Source organism: Convolutriloba macropyga, chromosome 2 (genome assembly GCF_964194025.1).
Source record: "Convolutriloba macropyga chromosome 2, txConMacr16.3, whole genome shotgun sequence".
Classification (NCBI taxonomy): domain Eukaryota; kingdom Metazoa; phylum Xenacoelomorpha; order Acoela; family Convolutidae; genus Convolutriloba; species Convolutriloba macropyga.
This window is the reverse complement of record NC_134469.1, coordinates 39,082,255-39,104,335: the sequence shown is the minus strand read 5'-3', so window position 1 is coordinate 39,104,335 and position 22,081 is coordinate 39,082,255. Positions and strand designations below refer to the sequence as shown.

At 35.7% G+C, this 22,081-nt stretch overlaps 1 protein-coding gene across 9 annotated transcripts in view; it reads right to left on the bottom strand.

The window, feature by feature from the left end:
- The window catches only part of LOC142358650 (multiple epidermal growth factor-like domains protein 8), a 142,603-nt gene that overhangs the window by 64,920 nt on the left and 55,602 nt on the right, over positions 1-22,081 (bottom strand). For all 9 annotated transcript variants that reach the window (XM_075410125.1, XM_075410128.1, XM_075410127.1 and 6 more), the window contains one exon: positions 16,381-16,508. In XM_075410125.1, coding sequence (XP_075266240.1) covers positions 16,381-16,508 — 128 coding nt within the window. The remainder of the gene's footprint in view (positions 1-16,380; positions 16,509-22,081) is intronic.

Below are 22,081 nucleotides of genomic sequence, written 5' to 3'. Positions count from 1 at the left end.
GAGCACCAACACAATTCAATTCTTGGATTGTAAAAAAATAGGAGCGCTATAATAGCCGGCTGAGAAGATGAGGGCGGCTATTAATTAGGTTTCACTCACGTTTCATCATTTTTAAGCCGTTTCACTGAAGATGTTTAAAATATTTCTTCGAGTTAGGTTTCTTTGCCCAAACTTGAACTTAGAATATTAACTGAAGTTTCATTTAAAAGTTTTTTTGTTTTTCCAATTTCTCCTAGTTAGGCAGTTTTCTCTATAAGCATTTTGTTTCTCTTTAAAACTCTTTATAATTGCTTGTGTGCTCATTGTTATTTTGTGTGCCATCTATTGTATTCGCAGTCACTGCTCCAAAAAGTGGATTACATCGAATCACTTGTTTTCATCTTTCAACTTGAGGCTAGTTTTCATCTTTCTCCGAAGTTGTCTGCATGATTCTTCTACCCTTTTCAAAACAATTCTTAAAAACTTGAACCCGAAGATCCTTTTAGGTAATTTTCGAGTATTTTGACGGTTTTTCTTGGGCCTTTTTTTTTACCGAATTAAATGTTTTCTTTGTTTCTCTTCAAAAAAAATTTCTTGTCATTGTTGTTGTCTGTCATCTGTTATATTCGCAGTCAATGGAGGGACGAGAATATCGTGCACTTCTGAACATCAAAACCATTTATTAAACACCACTTAGGACTATTTTTGAGGACATTTTTCTCTTTTTCAAGTACTAATTAGATTAAAAATTGGCCAACTTCATCCATTTGATATCTCAAAAGCTTTACAGAAGGAGTTTCTTCAACAAATAGAATTAAGTAACTTTTACGTTTGATCCAGAAAATGGGTTAAATGAGTTCAAATTTGTTACTGTTTTTTTATGTTTCGTAGGGGCTATCTGCATAATTCTATTGCCCTTTAATTACTTTTGTTCGTGGAAACTTTTGAACATCTTATGTTAGTCTTAGGTGAAAATTTTATCAGATTTTGACTTTGATTCTTTCATATCTCTTGTTTTTCTCGGTAGGTATTTACTAATTTACCTATCTGACGGGAAAACTAAACTAGCTAGGCACGCCAGTATAACAAAGACTGATTGATTCTGGGTCACACCTTGCAAGGAAATATCAAATTGATTCTGGGTCACACCTTGCAAGGAAATATCAAAATGAGTAATCAGAACTAAGAATTTGAAGGAACTCAGAATCCTGAGTTCTTTTTCAAAGTAAGTACGGCAATGACTTGCTCAATAGGTAACAGCACTAGTTTAATTAAGTGACCAGTTGGTTAAATTCGCAGTAATGTTTTTATTTGTTGCATTTTAACGCCGCAAGAAGTTTCGCTGATCTTGAAGTGCAAAAAATCAATTTTTTATTCCTTTCATGTGCTTAATGCTCCTTCATCAGAACAAGCAGTAATTTTCAAGCTGAAATACGTCACTAGTTTTTCTTTCATAAGACTTACTTTAGTCTCTAACTGATTTCAAACACTAACAAAATATACAAAAACACGGATTTCAAAAATGACTTTTTAACACGCATATGATTTGTGAAAAAAACACTGGCAAAATTACCAATGGAAACATTCATTGACCTTTAAAATCAAAACAGATTAAAGAGAAAACTTATACCATCAAATACCATATAACTTTTTCGCCATCAAAGCCACACCCGGTGCTACAAAACTATTGACAGTGCATACCATGAAATCTAGCTTCAACCCTTCAGACAATAAAAATGGACCGAAATTTCAAGTCTTGAAGAAAAAAGCAAAAAATAATTTCCAATAACAAAACAGAGAAAAAACGGGAAACGAAATTTTTACTATTTTTTTTGGCCTTTTTGTTTTTAATACCCTTAAAGCCAATTGCTACTACTTCAAACGTATCGATGAGGGCAACGAATATAGATATGTCAGCCAAAATTTTTGTTTTAACATTTGAAGCACAAAGACAGAAAGACCGACATCAATTCAAGGTTTTTGAAAAAGATTCAAAATTAGTTTTTTTTCTTCCAGAAATTTGTTAATGCCTCAAGAAGAGCGTGTTTTCTCACACAAATAAAACAGCCGGTTACATGACGGGAAATGTCCACGGTTGACTTTCTTGAATCACATCGGTATTGAAACAGATAACGCAGAGGAAATTGAGAGAATTTTTTTTAGAAGTTTTCCAAGTTGGGTGCAGTTCCAGTTAGGTTCTAAAATAATAATCAAATCAGCTTTTGAAATGAGCAATATTAAGAGTAATACTAACTCCAGCTAGCAATCACTGTATTGAAATTTGATAACCCAATGCACCATGAAAAAATGACCGGGCTTCATCGGTTTACCGTTTCTCCTGATTTTGCTCCTTTGACCTTGACGATATTCACTACAATGTGTGATTAAAAAGCGAGAGCATTTAGAATACATTCAATTGAAACAGTGAATGAGGTATGTCAGAAGTCAAAGATAAAAGTTGTTACATGTGTAAAAAGAGAAACTTAAGCGACTAACGTCAGGCTAATTGCTCTCAAACGACCGACGAGCGTTGGCTTCGTCAGTAGCTAGCCACGGGGGGAGGGTGCACCGGGGGCTGATGGGGGGACACTGGGTTGGGTGGGGGGACATTGGGTTGGGCGGAGGGGGGCAAGAGCGCGGTGAGAGGTGGCGACAATAGTGGTGCTGGGGGGTCAACAGGGTGGGGGGGTCTCAACCTCTAAGAGCCGCCCTTCACACCATAAGTATAAGTCTCCAAAACAGTTTGAGCTGAAATGCTCTAAGAGCACTTAATGCCCGCTGGGCGCTACCTCTTTATCCCATTTTTGAGGACGAAAAGTCAAAAGCGTCAGACGAAAAATCGGTCAAGCAAAAAATCTCATAAAAAAGACCGAGAGGACTAATATAATTGCTACAAACTTCGTTTGAGAGCAATTAACCAAGAACGGACTTTGAGTGAATTATAACTCCGCTCAGCTGTCGCAGTTATAATACATTTGATTTTCAAGACAATGGCGCTAAAAGGGTCATGGTCACAAACTTGACAACCCCCACCGCTCTCTTTAAGTTTTCAACAAGATTTCTCATGCGGCGCATTGCCTAAATTCTATTGCAACAAGATAAATAGCTCAATCGTGAAATGCAGTTCCTTAACATAATTAACAAAAATGATTTTTTGGTTTCTTTTCGACAGAGAACAAAAACTGCTCTAACAAGCTTAATTTAAGGTCAAAGAAATGTTCAATGCCTGATGTGAAAATTTGCCTATGTTCGAGTAAATAGGGTGCACCATTGCCAATTTGAATAGTATGAGAGAAAGGATACGATTATTAAAAAAAAATTGGTGTAAAAAAGATCTTTGACAGAATCCAAAACATAACCGACTAACGTTGGGCAAATTGCTCTCAAACGACCGCCGAGCGGTTGGCTTCATCCGTCAGTAGCTAGCCAAAGTTTAGCGATCAGCGGTGGGGGGGGGGGCAACATTGGGGGGGGGGGCACGGTGTGAGGGCTTTTTGGCTGCACGGGGCCCTTACGGCCCCTGAACGATGTGCAGGGGTGGGGACTGGGGCAAAGTGAGAGGGGGCGAGAGGGAGGGGGGTTGTTGAGGGTGGGGGTCAACTTCTAAGAATAGCCCTTCACACCATAAGTATCAGTCTCCCAAAACAGTTTCTGTGGAACGCACACTTGGCGACTAGTGAGCTGAAAGGCTCTACGAGAACTTAATGCTCGCTGGGTGCTACCTGTTTATCCTGTTTTTGAGGACGAAAAGTCAGACAAAAAATCGGTCAAGCGAAAAATCGCATTGAAAAGACTGACAGGACTAATATAATTGCTACAAACTTCGTTTGACAGCAATTAAAGGAGATCGAAAATTTAAACAAATTAAGAAAAGGAGCGCCTAAATAATAGCCATTGAGTCTGGCGACCGCTATTAAACACGCTATATTAGGAGCCACGGAAATATTTGTTGTTGATAAGTCGTACTAATGGCTTCCAAAAAACTGGCGAGCAGCAATTGGCTTCAACAGAAGGTTGCTACGTGAATACCTCTACGCCCAGATTCAACCCCTGAGATAAAGAAATTGGACCAAAATTCAACGCTATTAAACACGCTATATTATGAGCCACGGCAATGCTTGTTGTTGATATTGAGGGCGAATTACTTTCAAACAAATGGCGAGGAATTGGCTTCATCAGAAGGTAGCTACGTGAATACCATTAAGCCCAGCTTCAACCCTTGATACAATAATTGGACCAAAACTTGGACCAAGAAAGTAGCAAAAGCAATTTCGGATGTTTTAAAATTCTGTTAGGGTTTAAAAATGATAATTTCTCTCAAAAAATAAATTTATGCAAGTTAAGGGAAAGTACTCAGCCTTTCATGCCAGAACAGACAAAAGAAAAAATTACTAATTTTTAATTTTCTGGGTCGTTAATATCCTTAAAGCCAGTTGCTTCCAACCAATTAAAGCTTCGAAGTAACTGGCTTCGAACCTTAAAGCCAATTACTTCGAAAATATGAATGTAGACATCCAATACAGATATGTGAGCTAAAAATATCTCTCTTCACCATTGCAAGCACAGAGAAATGAAAAGAATCAAAAGTTCACAGGTTTTGAAAAAAGTAGAAAAATATTTTTTTGCCATGAAGTAGAGCCTGTTCGCTCACACAAAACCATATCCGGCAAGATTCCAGAAAATGGCCTCCCTTGACTTTCTTGACGCACATCTGGATTGAAACAGAAAAAGGAAAGATATAGAAATTGAAAGAATTTTTTCTAAGTATCAAAAAGTATTCTAATTTGGTGCGCAGTTCCAGTTAGATTCTAGAACAAAAATTAATTCAGCTTATGAAATGAACGATATTAAGCTTAATACTAATGCTAGATACCAATCGCTCTATTGAACTTTGCGCGATATTCTGCGTAATACAATGAGTGGAAGTATTTAAAATCCATTCAGTTGAAACAGTGAGTGAGGCAAGTCAGAAGTCAATTGTGAATGTCGTTAATGGTGTTAAAAAACGTGCTCGAAAGGTAAAACAAATGAAGAAACGAAGTGCGCCTAAATAATAGCTGTCGAGAGGCTGAACAAGCAATATTATGAGCCAAGCAGATATTTGTTGTTGACAATTCAGAAACATAGCCGACTATTGTCGGGAGAATTGCTCTCAAGAAGTGGAAGGTGGTTGGCTTCGTCAGAAGCTAAATACATTTTACGCAGGCTAGATTTTCCCTAATTGATACCGTCATTCATACCATGACTTAACACATGTCTCCAGAAGAGTTTCAGTGAATCGTATAATTACATTCGTAAGTGTTTATCCCACTTTTGAGGACAAAAAGTCAACGAAAAATCGTTCCGGGAACAAATTGCATTCAAAAACCAAATTTATTTGATAACAATAAATTATAGAAGGTCAAAAGAAAATAAAATTTACTATAAACTTTGTGGGAATTAGTAGTTTTACGTTTTGAAAATAGGTGTCCTTTATTCCGGCCCTTAAAAATAATAAATCTGCGCGCTAATGGAGCCTATTTTTACTGGATCCTGCAAACTAAGCAGAACAACAATAAAATGATCGGAAAAAATTAAAACAGAATTCACAAACACTTTCGGTTTCAATTGTTCAGAACTAGCAATACAATTACAAAGAATTTTTAAATTACTCGATATTTGAGCACAGAAAATTAAGCTGAAACTTTTCGGCTTCTGAAAACTGTATTTTTCTTAAGATTTTCCTATATGTATATCAGAAAAACTTCCAATTGTTACAAATAAAAGCCAGATAAATTGTTGTTGCGACCCACTTTTTTCAATAAATTTTGACCTATTGATATATTCATCGAAGGTTGTGAGTGGTATCATTACAATTCCCGCCCTGCGTAGAAATTAGAACTAAAATATTTTGAAGAATTTTGCTTTTCCCACAGTTATCGGGGTTTAAGGTTTTGTGAACAATTGACTGGTTCTCGCTGTTTTTGTTCATTTTCCGTATTTTTAGGAATTTTTTTGCCAATTTTGCTGGAAAATGTGTTATAATTGTTAACGAAAATGTTGTTGGTTCTACTTCTAAATATAGAAAAGTGTTGTTGTTGAACTCTTTGATCCAATTATTTGGCTATTTTTTGCTAAATTTTTCAAAATTCAGCTTTTTCATTAAAGAAGGCACGAACTACGCTTCTTTACTCCACTTTCTAGAAATTTGCCGAATTAACACTTCCTTAAACTACCTACACGTTCTTCGTTACCTCCTAAGAGGGCTTGTGTTTTACTCTCGCTACCTTTGAGGGTGCTCTTGAAATAACCCAATAATTTTCCAAAATGCATCATTAATTTTGATAGACCTTTTTGTCAAATTAAAAATATCCGGAATATTAGGTGTGGTACCAAGGTACCTATCTCCGAATGGAGACGAAAAACTAGTAACCAAGCACTTACAAGTATTAACTATAAACTCTCTTAAACTATACGATAAGTTTATATATTATAATCAAGTGTAGTACTTGATCATAGTGAAGCCACATTACTTTCTGTTCATCCTTCTTACTGATTAGTTATGAAGTGTTACGAAGTGTTAACATTATTCTGACAGGTATCTGTCTAGCACCTCACATAGTCCAAATGCATAACAATGCAAAAGCGCAGTTCTGCCTTATTGTGTGTAACGTATAGTATTACTCTCATTCCAAGTTGAATTTACGATTGAATCGAAAAACAGTTTTCTCGCTCACCACATGGCGCAGTCAACACTAAAATCTCCGATTGGAGTCCCGTTATTCTGGGAAACAGGAGCAAACCCGAATCAAGAATGGGCCCAATGGTTCTCAACATTTAAGCTAGCCGTCATGGCAAAGGAAAATCTAAAAGTGGACAAGTTGTTGAGAACAAAACCAACACCTGCCGACTTATTCTACCCGGCAATGCCAAGTCTAGAGGAACAACGACCAAACGAAACAGAGGAAGAGCTAAGAAAGAGATATATAAGGAATCAAAGAAGAAAAATTGACTGGGAGAATGAATGCAAGACGATAGAATTTAGAGGACCATATGTGGACAGATACCCGTGGGACGAGGCGGACACGAAAATCAAAAGCTTATTATATCTATCAATCGGCCAAGAAGGGACACGACAATACCATCAAAATAATCCACACACAAACATAGACACATGTAGCACGTATGAATTTGCACACGAATTAAGCATCACTTTCACTAAGCCCAGAAACACGACATACGACAGATTCCAAATAATCAACGCACGACAAGAGCCACATGAGTCATTAGAAACATTCTATAGTAGACTTCGAGAACTGGGAGCAAAGGCAGCATTTGGGGGTGTAGAACAGGACCTAGTGAAAGACTTCGTCATCGGCAAAATGAATAATACAGCCATACAAATGGAACTCCTCTCGGAGATGAGAACACCTGCACAAGCACTCAACTATGCACTAGCAAGAGAACGAGGACAACAAAACCAAAAAGAAATATTGAGAGGAAATAACTCCACATGGAACACTACGGTTGCACACTTATCAGCACGCAAAACAAAACCAGCAATTCTTCCAACACCACAAAACACAAAACAATATCCACAATGTTGGAGATGCGGAGGATCGTTCACACCAAACCACAATAACAACTGTCCAGCAAGAATCTCACAATGCAATATATGCAAAAAACAAGGACACTTCGCAAAAATGTGCCGTTCACAGATACCATCACTACCTAAAAACAGAGGACAGTACCAACAACGACAATTTCAACAAACAAGAAATGTCAAAAACATCATCGAGGAAGAGGAAGAAACTATTGCACCACCACTAGAAGAAGAGGAAGAGGAAGAAACAATTGACCCAGAACAAACAATGTATATAACAGAACTCATGGAGGATTGGAAAAAAATTAATCTGATAGAGAGATTTTAAAGAAACAAAAAACTGTGACATAAACAACCGAACTCCACATGGAGAAATTATCATTCAAACAACAATAAACAAAACACATAAATTAGACTGGCTCGCAGATACAGGATCCCCACGGAGCTTTATTGACATCAAGACAGCTAATGACATTTTACAAAACAACAACAAGATGAACATGGAACCATACAACGGACAAACGAAATTCAAATGTTTTAACAACCAAGACATACCCATCATAGGACAAATCCACATGGAACTACATTCAGGATCCTGGACAGCAAAAAACTGCAACATACTAGTGGTAAAACACGGCTCACAAAACCTGATGGGAAGGGACATCCTCGCAAAACTGGGACTAACTCTAACACAACAACAAAATGAAGGTAAGAAAATCCTTAACATCAACGAAAACATTATCGAACAAAACATAAAATGGATATTCAAAGAATATCCACACCTTTGTACAAGACTCGGCAGAAGTAAAAATCACATCGCAAAATCCATCATGAAACAAGAAAAAACACCAACACAACACAAGGGAAGAAGAGTACCACTACATCTAGTCGAAAAAGTAGAAAACGAACTCCAAAAACTAATAGAAGACAAACAGATTATCCGTCTGGAGAAATGCCCAGATGATTTATACATAAGTCCAGTAGTAATAACAGTAAAAAAGGACAAGTCAATAAAAATAGCACTAGATTCAAAAGAGCTAAACAAAGCAATTCACAAAAATAAATACCAAATGCAAAGTATTGATCACTTAACTGACTCATTGGCAATGCAAATAGCATCAAACAAAAACAATGAAGGACCATGGTGGTTTAGTAAAATCGACCTAAAATACGCGTACAGTCAAATACCATTAGACGATAGCATCGCTGAACACTGCAACTTCAACATCCTAGGAGGGAAAGCAACAGGAACATACAGGTTCATAAACGGCTTCTACGGACTAACAGACATGCCGGCTACATTCCAAAAAACTATAGATAAAACGCTAGAAGGTTGCAAAAACTACTTCGCATTCCTAGATGACATACTAATCGCAACAAAAGGGAAGCTAAAAGAACACGAAGAAACATTAGATATAATACTAGACCGACTAAACAAAGAAGGACTAGCAATTAGCTTACAAAAATGCGAATTTGCAAAACAAGAGATTGAATGGCTTGGATTCAAAATAACTCCACATGGAGTAACACAATTAATAACCAAAACGGAAGCACTACAAAAATTCGATATACGGAAAACTCTCAAACAACTGAGATCATTCATGGGTAGCATCCACCACCTAATTAAATTTATTCCACACTTAGCCGAAATATCAGAACCATTACGCCCATTATTAAAAAAGGAAAACGTCACAGCATCAAATAAATTAAAATGGGAAGAGAAACATACAAAAACATTCGAAAAGATCAAAACACAAATAGCAAAAATCGTAGAAAACAAACATTTCGACGTTGACAAAGACACAAGAGTAAAATGCGATGCAAGTAAATTAGGACTAGGGGCAACACTAGAACAGAAAACAGACAATATATGGCACACCATCGCATTCGCAAGCCGATTCCTAAATACAGTAGAACAAAGATATAGTACAAACGAATTAGAACTACTAGCAGTAGTCTGGTCTCTTGAACATTTCAAACATTATCTACAAGGATCGGAGTTCACACTCCAAACGGATCACCAGGCATTACTGACAGCACTAAAAGAAAACAGAGGAAACAAAACCTACCAAAGTAGACTTACTCGGTGGGTTGACAGATTATTACCATTTAATTTTATTATAGAACATATCCCAGGTAAACAAATGGGATTCGCAGATTATTTTAGTCGAAATCCAAATGGAATAGCAATCCCACCATCCGAAGAAGATACACATTTCATAATAAATCAGATAAACGACTTTAAATATACACTAATTAAGAATTCATTACGCAACAATACCAGCAATACACATAACAACAATGACGTCATTAATCGTTCTCAACACAAGCAACGTACAAAACACGCTTTTTGCCATTCTCGCCTTAGAAAACAGTCGCCAAATCTAACACGCTATTCAAATAAACAATTTCTCCAAACGGAACACATTAACTCAGTCAAATTAAAAATTATTCAAATTAGCCCCTTACCTATTCATTCAAAAAACTTTATAAAAACATCTACAAATTTTCATTATACAAATCAATTTATTAACGCAATCACTAGAAATAGACCACATATTGAAACGGCGAATAGACCCATTATTAGAAGAAACAGAACAACCAACAAAAGAAAAACAACACCACACAAGATGGACAACCTAACAACAAGACCACCTCTAATTACAATTAGTACCCAAACGGAGGACATTGACAACACAGGCAAAGGACGGGACCCAATACAACCAGAACTTCACCCACAAATCTTTCCCCTCAGCAATAGTGAAACAATACCCGACTATAGGAAACATCTTTCACAAGTATTCGGAGAAGAATTCCTCGCGGAGACAACGCGACAGGACAGAACATTAACACCCATCATGAAAATGATTAAGGAAAAAGATTGGGAGGCATTAAGGAAATCCAACAAGTAATTTTACTCACTGCGAAAAGACCTATCTATAACAACATCAGGATGCATGCTATACGACAACAAATTAGTAATACCAGGAAGTCTAAAACAATTTGTCATCGACGCAATACACCAAACGCACCCGGGCCAAGCAGGAATGCTAAGTTTAGGAAATCTAATTTGGTTTCCCTGCATACATCGCAGCCTAACCTCGAAAGCCCAAGCATGCGAAGAAGGTACAAGACAAGGTAAAAATCTAAAACCTATAATACCTAAGCAAAAGTTAGGAAAACTCCAACATTTGGAAGAACCAAATGAAGAATTCGAAATGGATTTCGCAGGCCCCATCCCTTTTAGAAATCACACAGACAACTATTATATTTTAGTATCAGTGGATAGATACTCTAGATTCCCAACTGCCCAAGTCTTTAAAAACTGCGACGCATCAACAGCAATAGAATATTTAGAAGAATACTGTAAGTTCCACGGTATACCACGGTCATTAAGGTGCGACCAAGCACAAGCATTTAAATCTAGAGACTTTAACGTACATTGCAAGAACAATAACATAAAACTCATCCTAGCTCCAGCTGGAGATCATAGAGCAACGGGCATGGTCGAACGCCTTATCCAAACAATAAAACGAAAATTAGGTGTAATGGCTATAGATCCATTATGGTCATCAGAAGATATCACAACAATTGTATCAAACATTATTCAAAACATCAGATTAATTCCAAACAGAATAACAAAAATAACCCCATTCGAAGCACATTTCGGTAGGAAACCAAACACTGTATTACCAAATATAGTAACAAAACCAAACAAACAAAACTTATCATATAAAAAGATAAAACATTTCGCTTCAGATCGCAAACTACTCAAGCAACCAGTCCTGTCTCCTGCAACAATCTGGGACATGGATCAGGACTCGGAGCCAGAACTGAACATACAGTATAGAGAAGATGCGAAGAAAGGAACAAGACCAGAGGTAAACATCGCATCAGAAAGCGACGACTCCGAGAATGCGCCGCTGCTTAGCCCCACGCGCACCCCGGGTACGATAATACCTTCTAAACTTGAAGTCACATTCGGAGACAAAACTACAACACTAATATACGGTAAAAAACAAGTAGCACGAAAATCTATAGCACGAAAAGCACCTGAAACACGGGGAACACTAAAACCACAATGGAACATAATTGAAAATGGTACAATCACAAATTATTCACCACACACAATCACACTGGACACTAACAATAGAAAAAACACAGTTATTAGAAAGAGCGACTTAGAAATAGTAACACAACCACTAACTCCACATCAAAGACAACCATCACCACCAAAAAGATTAATACACATGGTAGCATGCAAATCACTAAGAGAATACAACAATAACAAAGAAAAAAGTAAACAATTTTTTTAGAAGAAAAGAGACAAACGAAGCAAAGACAGGAACAATTGAAACAGGGAACAAGCACCGCAACAACTTCGGCTCCAAGCGGAGAAAATCTTTACAGCCACGAACAAATAGTTTCGATCGCGAAAAAGAACCAAAGGGCACAACAGCAGAAGAGGAAAACCAAGAAGGCACAAGAAACGCCTGCAAGAAAACAACAACCACAAAAACAGCAAGAAAAACACCAATTCACACCGCGTAGAAACAAAAGACACGTGATGCCCCAGAAGGAAAAACGAAAGGAAAAACCAAGCTCAAGCGATACGTTCCGAACGAAATCAAGAGCAGCAGCATTAAATCAATCAAAACTCCATATGGAGAAACAAAATCGATCTTTCATTAAAGTCAACGAACAAGAATTAGTAAAATCCCCAACAATTGAATGCATAACCATCTCGGACTCTACTGAAAATAGTCCAATAAAAGTGTTTACATCAGATAACAAATACGACTTTATGATTACATCACCGGACAGCCCCGAAATACCCCCACAATTCGAGTCAAGAATTTCAACTCCAAAGTTGGACAAAGCGGTCGGAAAAATACAAAAACTGAAGGCATCCCCTAAGTTCAGCACCTCGCCAATTCTAAATATAACAACTCCCCATGGAGGCACATCGGAAAAGGAGATACAAGGCAGCTCAAAAGCCATCACCAATCCAGTTGAGGCATCAATGAAAGACAAAATAGAAGAAACACAGAACTCAGCACCGGCATCGAAGAACCACCAAGAAGAGAATGAAGAAAATAAACCTACGACGGAAGGTATCTTGGGAAACGAACGTAACGAAGAACATTACACTGCATCACCATCGCCAGCAAAGAGTTCGATATCGGATATCAAACCAAGCGACTTCTACGAGGAAAAATTACACAAGTGAAATTCTTCACAGTGGCCGGGGGAGTGTGGTACCAAGGTACCTATCTCCGAATGGAGACGAGAAACTAGTAACCAAGCACTTACAAGTATTAACTATAAACTCTCTTAAACTATACGATAAGTTTATATATTATAATCAAGTGTAGTACTTGATCATAGTGAAGCCACATTACTTTCTGTTCATCCTTACTGATTAGTTATGAAGTGTTACGAAGTGTTAACATTATTCTGACAGGTATCTGTCTAGCACCTCACATAGTGCAAATGCATAACAATGCAAAAGCGCAGTTCTGCCTTATTGTGTGTAACGTATAGTATTACTCTCATTCCAAGTGGAATTTACGATTGAATCGAAAAACAGTTTTCTCGCTCACCACATTAGGAACAATTGCGTGTTCCTAATGGACGAACAGCAATAGTAAACAGCCATGCTAGTGTTGGTCTGATCGTTGTTTTTAGAAAAATACTTTCGCAATTTGTTCAAATCAACTCAAACAGAACAATTCAAATCAAGGTTTCCTCATGACAGGTCGACACCATCTACTAGTTGAATTTAGTATAATTTTTCATTTTTGTCTTTCTAGATAATTCCAGGTCTTAGCGTCTTCCTATGGATAAAAAGAACCCATTTAATGATTGCAGTTCATAACTCAAGTTTTTTCATAAATTTGAAGTGAAATATTTTTTAAAAAACCAACATATTTTTCAATTTCGCACTTTGCTTTTCTTTTTTGGCGGCTTGTTACCGAGTCTCATTAATAGCAGGTCGCATATCACATTATTGGTGTTAAACGGCACAATTAAACATCTTATGTTTTTAGTGCATTGCTTAATGTTTTAACGGCTTTGACAACGGTTTTTCGCGAATAAATTGAATTTGATTTTTCTGTATTTGTCGTTCCTCTTGTTGACGTATGACAAAATTTGAATAACGGCAGATCTCAATGGCTTTTTTCAGAGAAACAAGTGAACCTATTTAATGAATTCACTTGATAGCTAATGATTTTATAACTTTGGAATTATTTGTTTTCGAAGAACACAAATGAGCATTTTTAACTTTGACCTTTGTTCTTTTTTGTCTAGTTTTTACCTAGTCTAATAGTTCAGAGGTCACATATCACATTATTGGTGTTCAAAGAAGGCGATGGAGGTATGAGTGAACAAACCTATTTATAGAATTCAGTTCAGTTGATAAATAATAGTTAACGTAACTTCAACCTATTTTCTATAAACGTATTTTTTAACAATACCGTTTAAGGACTGATCCCTTCTTTTTTCAAGTGATGTACAATTGGTGATGTAAATCATAGCCGGCAGATTGCCGGAATTGCTGCGAAAGAATAGACTTGCGTGCCGTATAATAGAGATAGAAACAGATACAGATCTAAATTGAAAAAAATCGACGCCGCTCAAAATTCTAGTTAAAACCTTCAGCGATAAATTAATAAAGCCTTTTATAAGAAACCTTCACTGCATACATGCGTTCCTTTGACCTTAAATTAATTCAATTTAAACTTAAGTTTTAAAGTGCAAAAGTCATTTTATTGAGTGAGGTAAGTGATGTATGATCAAAATATAATCACGCAAAAAACTTCTGCTAGAGAGATTGAGAAATAACGTTACACGCGCAAACGCCGTTAGTGAGAGCAAGAAGTCATCCAGAAATTTTGTTTTTTTCAGCTTGCTGTGTGAACAAATGTAAAATCGAAAAAGAGCGTCAGACGACGAAACAAAAAAACATAGCAGGACAAGTCCTGACGTACAATTCAAAGAATTTTCATTGACTAAACAGAAAAACTATACCTAGAATGGACTATGAGTGAATTGAAAAAAACCAATTTAAAAAAAATCAAATCAAAAAATAAGAAAAAACGGAAAATCAATGTCAAAATGCCGAATGTGAACAAAAAAACCACTAGCGATAAATGAAAATTAAATTCAAACAAAAAACTAGGTCTAAAATGAGCTGAGAATGGATTGGAAAAACCATTAAAAAAATCAGGTCAGAAAAATCGAAAAAACAGTAAAAATCAAGAGTGAAATTGCCGCATATGAACAAAAAACCACTATCGAGAAAGCGAATTTTTGCTCAAACACCGTTTTCTCCTACTTTAAAATTAGAGCGAAAAAGATTCACGCCGGAAAACCACTCGCATTTTCGCTCCATTTCCTGTTTTGGCATGACCAACATCACTACTATTTGACTTCAGAAATCATGAAAATCTGTGAACATATCTTAAAAAAACATAGCCGGAAGAATTCCGGAGACGACTCGAAGTGAAAATCCATTAAAACGCCATCCAACTACTCATCAAACAAAACGTGCTTTCACTAATTTGTGATTATCTTGAAACAAAGTCATGAAACAAAAGTAAAAACAATAAAATCAAATCTGTTAAAATATGATAAAAAATCGGATCAAATTTTGTTATAAAATGAGATCCCGAAAGAACTATCTCTGCCATCAAAACAACTAGTACTTACAAAAACCATGTGAATTTTGAAAATTACTTTAGGCTAAAATTATGAAAAAAGGCTCCTAAAAACAACTTTCACTGAAAAACTGGAAAAAGTTACGAAATTTTTTAATATTTCAAAAACATATAAATCCAAAGAAAGATTACCTTCAGCCAATAGGGTATCCAGATGTTCGCAAAACAATAGGCAAGTCATAATAGGCAAAAAAATTTAGCTAAAAACAGAAAACGAAAAACTGCAAAAAATTTAGAAAAATAGTTCCAATTTTCGCCATTTTTTTGTCATATTTCTCAACAAAAAAAATGATTCTTACCCACGAAACTGTAACCAATTGTTATCATAAAATTGCTCAAGTAGAAGGGGTTTCTTCAATACCAATTTGAGCTAGTAAAACAAAATAATCGTCAAAAAAACGCAAAAATTAGCCCGAAAATCAGCAAAAAACATTAAAAACCTCCGAATTATCATAAAATTCATATTAATTTCCGGAAACCTTCAAACCACTACCGAAACCAGCCTAAAATTAAAACAAAATCATAACCAAACATCTTAACCAAAATAAATGGAAAAAACTGCTTTAAAATGCCGCACGTGAACAAAAAAATTTCGCTCGCTTAGAGAAAATTTTTTCACACATCAATTTCTCGCTCTCTCAAAAACAGCGGTATGAACAAAAACCACTCTCTTTTCGCTCCGCTCTTCACTTTTGTTCACCGCCAAAATCACTCCAAATTTTTCACGCGTTTCATTTCCCGCTTAAAAATCACTCCAATAAAATTGATTTTAAAAAGAGGACTTCTCCAATACTCCTCTTCGAGTCGTAAAAAAGACAGCGCCCCAATACAATTCAAATTCTTTGAATTGTAAAAAAAACCAAGAGCACCGCAATATAGCTTCGCTCAGCTTACAGCTTCGCAGCTATAAAAAAAATTAGATTTTGGATGTGGATGAAAATTTGAGTTTAGAGAGGTTTTATATCTTGGAACAATAAAGTGGCTGACATTAAAACAGTTACCTTATCCGTTTAACAGTTGCAACTCAGTACTAAGTTGTCGATCGGGCGAATTGACCATAAACTTAAAATTGATTCTGTGTGATTGATTGGTACCCACCTTGAAGGCATACATATCTCCCATAGCCGTCCCGTCGAAGCCACCGATGATGACTAACACGTTATTGGTCAGATTCAACATCACATGGCCGTACCTTTTACTAGGCGGCCGAGATTGAATGGATAGATCTAAACAGACCAAATAGTCACTTCTTTACCCTACCTCGTACATGTCCTCTTACACCACACTAACTTTTGTGCATGTGCACGTTTAGATAAAACATCCTCTTAGCGAAATGTTACATGAATATGGTTTAACGTTTTATTTGGATTTTTATAAAATCACGCAGGGGTTTGGCTTTTGTTAATCATAGTTAACAGACAAATAACACACCAAAAGGGTAGCAAACATTATATAGCAAAACAAGCGACACACCACACACCCAAAAGAACAATGCCAACACCAAGCTGATGATGATGATGCCAATTTGATCATGTATACAAGAGGGGGAAGTAAAAATCGAGAGAATTAGGTTCAAATGTATATTATTGCGCATATAACACAAGGAAGACTTCCCATAGTGTGAAAAGTATTACAGCCAATTTTGCTCCATTACCATTCTATTTCTTATTGTTCGGCATGTAATTCTCAATTTGTATGCAAATTTTGTGGGAAGAAACTCTTCCAATGGCATTTTACACCCATTGTAAAAATGTTCAGCTTTATTCCATCTCGCTCTGCAGTTGCGCGCGTCTTAGTGGTAGAAACAATAGTCACAACTGCGCTTTAATTCAACAAAAATAGCACAGCATAATTGTGTACACATACTTTTTTTCATCATCTGTCACTTGTCAATTGGAAAATGAACGTCTCCGTCAAAATAGAGGAAGTATAAATCTACAATTACAAATGCGCGCCAGCCTTCATTTTCCATTTAAACTACAGCTACACAAGTTATCCTGAATTGGCAAGTCCACATTCGCAGAACATAATCGGAAAATTGACCACATTTCAGTTGAACACTTATCACATCACCTTTCCAACCACAACCGTTACCGCCACCAGAAAATAACGGGTCTTTCCCAGTTTAGCCCACCCTCCCCAAATGAAATTATAGCCCCACCCCATTATGGCATATTTACCGTAATTTGGGTGGGTTTTCGTAATATCAACACTTAGTTTTGTGTGTGTGGGCGGGACAATAATGGGACAGACTCAAAATAACAAGTCTCTTATTATACATGTTTACCTCGCTCTTCGTCAAAATACAGTTCAGTACACAGTTCAAAAACTTAATTGCACATCAATTGTCACAAATGGAAATGCTAGTTTGTCTAGTAAGATTGATAGTAAGGAACCAATTGTATAACATTCTATTCCATAAAATCTGAGACAGTCAAAACTTTCAATTCCATAAGTGCATCTTGGTTCTAAACAATGAGATTCTGTTAATTTCATACAAGGATTTCCATTTAATAAGGTCAAAGGTTAAACCTGAAACTTGTTGACAATTAGAAGTATTATGAGTCAAGGGACAATTAACGGGGAGAGTTTTTGAACACGTGTTAAGTAGTAGATCTTAAAGTTACCGCAAGTACTCAACCCGGAAGCACGCACACATCCGCCAACCAATTCGAAACGGAAAATCAACCAGACATTTGAAAGATTATTTTTATCTAGCCAAACAACATTGAGAAAACACTAATTCCCTTTTCTGATTGCTCAGTAGCTTAGTATCTCATCAACCACATTTCCCCATCTCAAAAATTTGTGAGTAAACTTATCTCATGTTCAGTTGAGGTAGTTTCATATCAAGTCCCACGGGCCGCGGAGGCATGCCCAAAAACTTGATCATTACAAATAGATCTAGGATTTGTCGTAGGTAGGTCAGGAAAACCTTTTACAATACTGCAATGTATAAAATTCTACAGTTTTTACACTCCTGTGCGAAAACCGTTCAAGATAGGTATATATTAGATATTGCGATAAAAGAACGCCGATTATGCAAATGCACTAAATAAATTTTTCCGACTACCTTTTGTTGCCCCAGAGTAATAAATTCTGAACTAGAAAAAGGCAATATTTTTAAATTAAACTCAAAAACAAACTTTTAGAGAAAGAAATAGCTGCAATTGAAAATGAGACGAACGAAAACATGCTTTGTACAACTACTGGCAGAAAAAAATATAACAACTGTAAGTGATATATAAAACTCAAATGCAATATCCTAGAGTTCATCTTAAACATAAAAAATAGCCAGCAAATTGCCAAAAAACAGCCACCGTTAACCCACTTGCCACACATTGCGATTGAAACAAAAAAAGAAATTGACAGATTTTTTGTCAAATTCATTTATTTGGTGCCAATTCTGCATATTCGGTTATATTCTAAAATTTAACTTAATTCAGATTCTAAACTGAATGCTAATAAGCATAGCACTAATGTCAAATAGCAATCGCTTTAGTGAACTTTGATAACCTGGGGCACTGTTTTAATGACCGGGTTTTATATGCTTATCCTGTTTCTTTTGATGTTTAGATTTTGCACTTTTGACTTTGAATGTATTCACTAAATTGAATAATTCAATCCATGAAAAATTTTAAAATCCATTCAGTTGAAACAGTGAGTGGGGTAAGTCAGAAGTCAAGTGTGAAAATCGCGACTTATGTAAAACAAAAAAAAAACGCGATCAAAAGGCAAAGCAAATAAAAAAGGAGAGCGCCTAAATAACAGCTCTCCTAAAAAAGGAGAGCGCCTATTAATAATAACATTATAATGCCTTCCAGACAATTTAGAGCCCGGTGTCCTGAATTGACCAATATCCCTCAAATTATAGTAGGTATAAACCATCATTTGTCATCAAAAAATATTCAATTAGCCTAAAAAATGACCTTGCACATGAGATTCAGTAGAAAAAACTCATCATCGAATGAACAAAAAACTGCAAACAGTAGAAAATTGAAGATTCTCACTGGCCCAATGCATATCCTACATAACTAAAAAAACTTTTTGAAACAAAAACAGGAAAAATAACGAGAGAAGTAAGTGAGAAAAATTTATAGCATGTGAAAAAAAAAATTTAAATTGAGACTTCAAAAATTACAATTGACAAAAATTCTTGTAATACAGAAAATTTGCAGAAAAATATATCGAATTGTCCTCAATCAAAAACAATAAATTAAACTGTCCTCAATAGGTTCAGCCGTTTGACCTAAACCATTAGTTTTCACATGCTGCGTTGACCTTTGCAACCTGTTTCATATACACTTCGAAACAATCGATCAAAAAGATGCACCAAGGATACTCCCCTTCGAGTCGTAACAATAGCAGAACAAGCTTCCAATTAGAATCCAAAGAATTGAATTCACTTAGGACCTGACATTCAAAAATGCAAATCAACTCTACAAAATAGTTTCAGAAACCAATAAAAAAAACATTGACAAAAGTCAAGTAGAAAGCAACAATATAGGATGTAAAAAGCGGCAACAATCGACTAATTTGGCAAAAACCAACTTTTTTTTTAAAATTGGTGCTGACATATTAAGAAAAAAAACTACATATTTAAATCTATAATCACGGAAATATTCGAAGTCATAAAACCAATTTTAGAAGTTCAGTTACGTGAAAACGACCAAAATACACTAAGATTCAAGTTGAAGCCGATAAAAATGACGACAATTACGCCACAGATGGCCAATTAGAATTATTTTTAGACCAAGCGACACGCCCACAAGAAACATACCAAAAATAAGTAATTCACTTGTATTAATAAAAAAGCTTAAAAGTCCTAAAAATCAACCTTTTGAACTCAAGTCATTAATTAGAATCAATTATACCGCATTAAAAAAACATGACAATGGTGATAATTGACACTAAGTTATAAGACAAGAAAACGAAAAATAAGAAGCAGCAAAAACAAATTTAGCTAATAACCTTAGAAAAGCTTTTGTTTCAAAGCCATTGGAAGCAAGAACTTAAACAATCGAACTCATTATTTAACATTCAGTAGCAATATATTGTTGATCTGATGGTTAATCAGATTACGGTATACCACAAAATTTTGCGAGAAATGAGCGGAAAAAACACAAAACAGTTATTAACTAAACGATGGGAACTGTTATTAATTGTCCCTGAAGGTAAAAATGACCGCTCTAATTTGATAATTCCAAAAAAATCCAAATCCTTTCGAATGCAAAAATAGAACAGAAGTCCAGACATACAATTCAAGATATTATCATCGACTAAACAAAGGACTATCTATAATTAACTAAAAACAAGCTAAAACAACCTTGCCAAACCATTTAGAACAAATACGAGCGAAATATGAAAAAAACAGTAAAAATCAAATTCAAATTTCCACACGTGAACAAAAACCCATAGCAAGAAAGCAAAATTATGTTCAAACGCTGCTTTCTATCTGAACTTCACTTCCTGTTTCAGTGAAACCAAAATACCCTACCTCACTGACTTCAAAAATTACGAAAATGAGTGAAATGAGCATTTAAAAATATAGCCAAAAAAATTCCGCAAAAGACTCGAAATTTCAAATTGACCGACCACATTAAGGAAATTACGACTTACTTCATCATACTAACAATTTCTAAAAAAAACAGGAAAATAAACAAAAGAAAAGCCTCGGACAGAAAATTTTCGGATGAAAATATATTACAAGAACTAACGCAAGCACAACTATTGACAAAACACCATGTAATGAAGTACTTTTCATGCCGTCAATTTTCAAAAAAAGAAACACCGAAAAACAGAAAAAAAATAATAAAAAGGTTCATTCAGAATATTGAGTAAAGGGAAAGAAATGAAGGACAAATTTAAAATATTCTCTACGATGTTCTAAAATGTTCTAAAATGTTCTCTACGAATTTCTCTATGGACAACTAAAACGCTACTTCCAATCAATTACTCCGGAAAAAGCTTTATAATTTCTTCTGTTTGATCAGTCATCCACCCAATAACTGGCAGAGATTTATTAAAATAAACAATTAAAGAGCCGGAAAGCAAAATAAACATGAAAAATCTAACTCATTTCAGCGATAACTTTCCTTTCTTGCCTTCAACAAAGTGTCACCTCTTAGTAGCACTAACTACAGAATAGTTGAAAACTTGAAAAAAGAAACAAGAAAAGTTGTAAAAAGAAACAAGAATTGGTCAAAACTTCAAAATTATTCAAATTTCTTCAACAAAACGGTTCAAAAATAGCTTCAACCAAATCCACAGACAACTAAAACCACTACAACAACTAAAATCAACCACAATACTCCCCAAATGCTTTAAGAACGTGAATAAGATAACAAAAAAATCTGACAGGGAAAATGAATAAAAATTAAAAGCTAACAATCTAATGTAGAAGTGTAATATTTGATTCAGATGGTCAAAAAACTTCTCGACGCATCATTGCTAAATCGGATAAACGAGACAAACATTTGTGAGTAAAATTAGGAAAAACAGCCGGCGAACTGCCCGAAAATAGCCGCCAGTGACGCACTTGACGCACATCGGGATTGAAACAGGAAAAAAAGATAAATTGACCGAAGTTAAAAAACCGTTCGCATTTGGTGTGCAGTGTCAATTAGATTCTAAAACTATATTTAATTCAGCTCAAAATGAACAATTTTAAGCTTAATACAAATGTCAGCCAGCAATGGCTCTAATGAAATTTGACTACCTAATGCATTATGATAGGAACTTATCAGTTTATCCAATTTCTTTTGATTCTGTTCGTGACATTAACCGCATTCGCTACTTT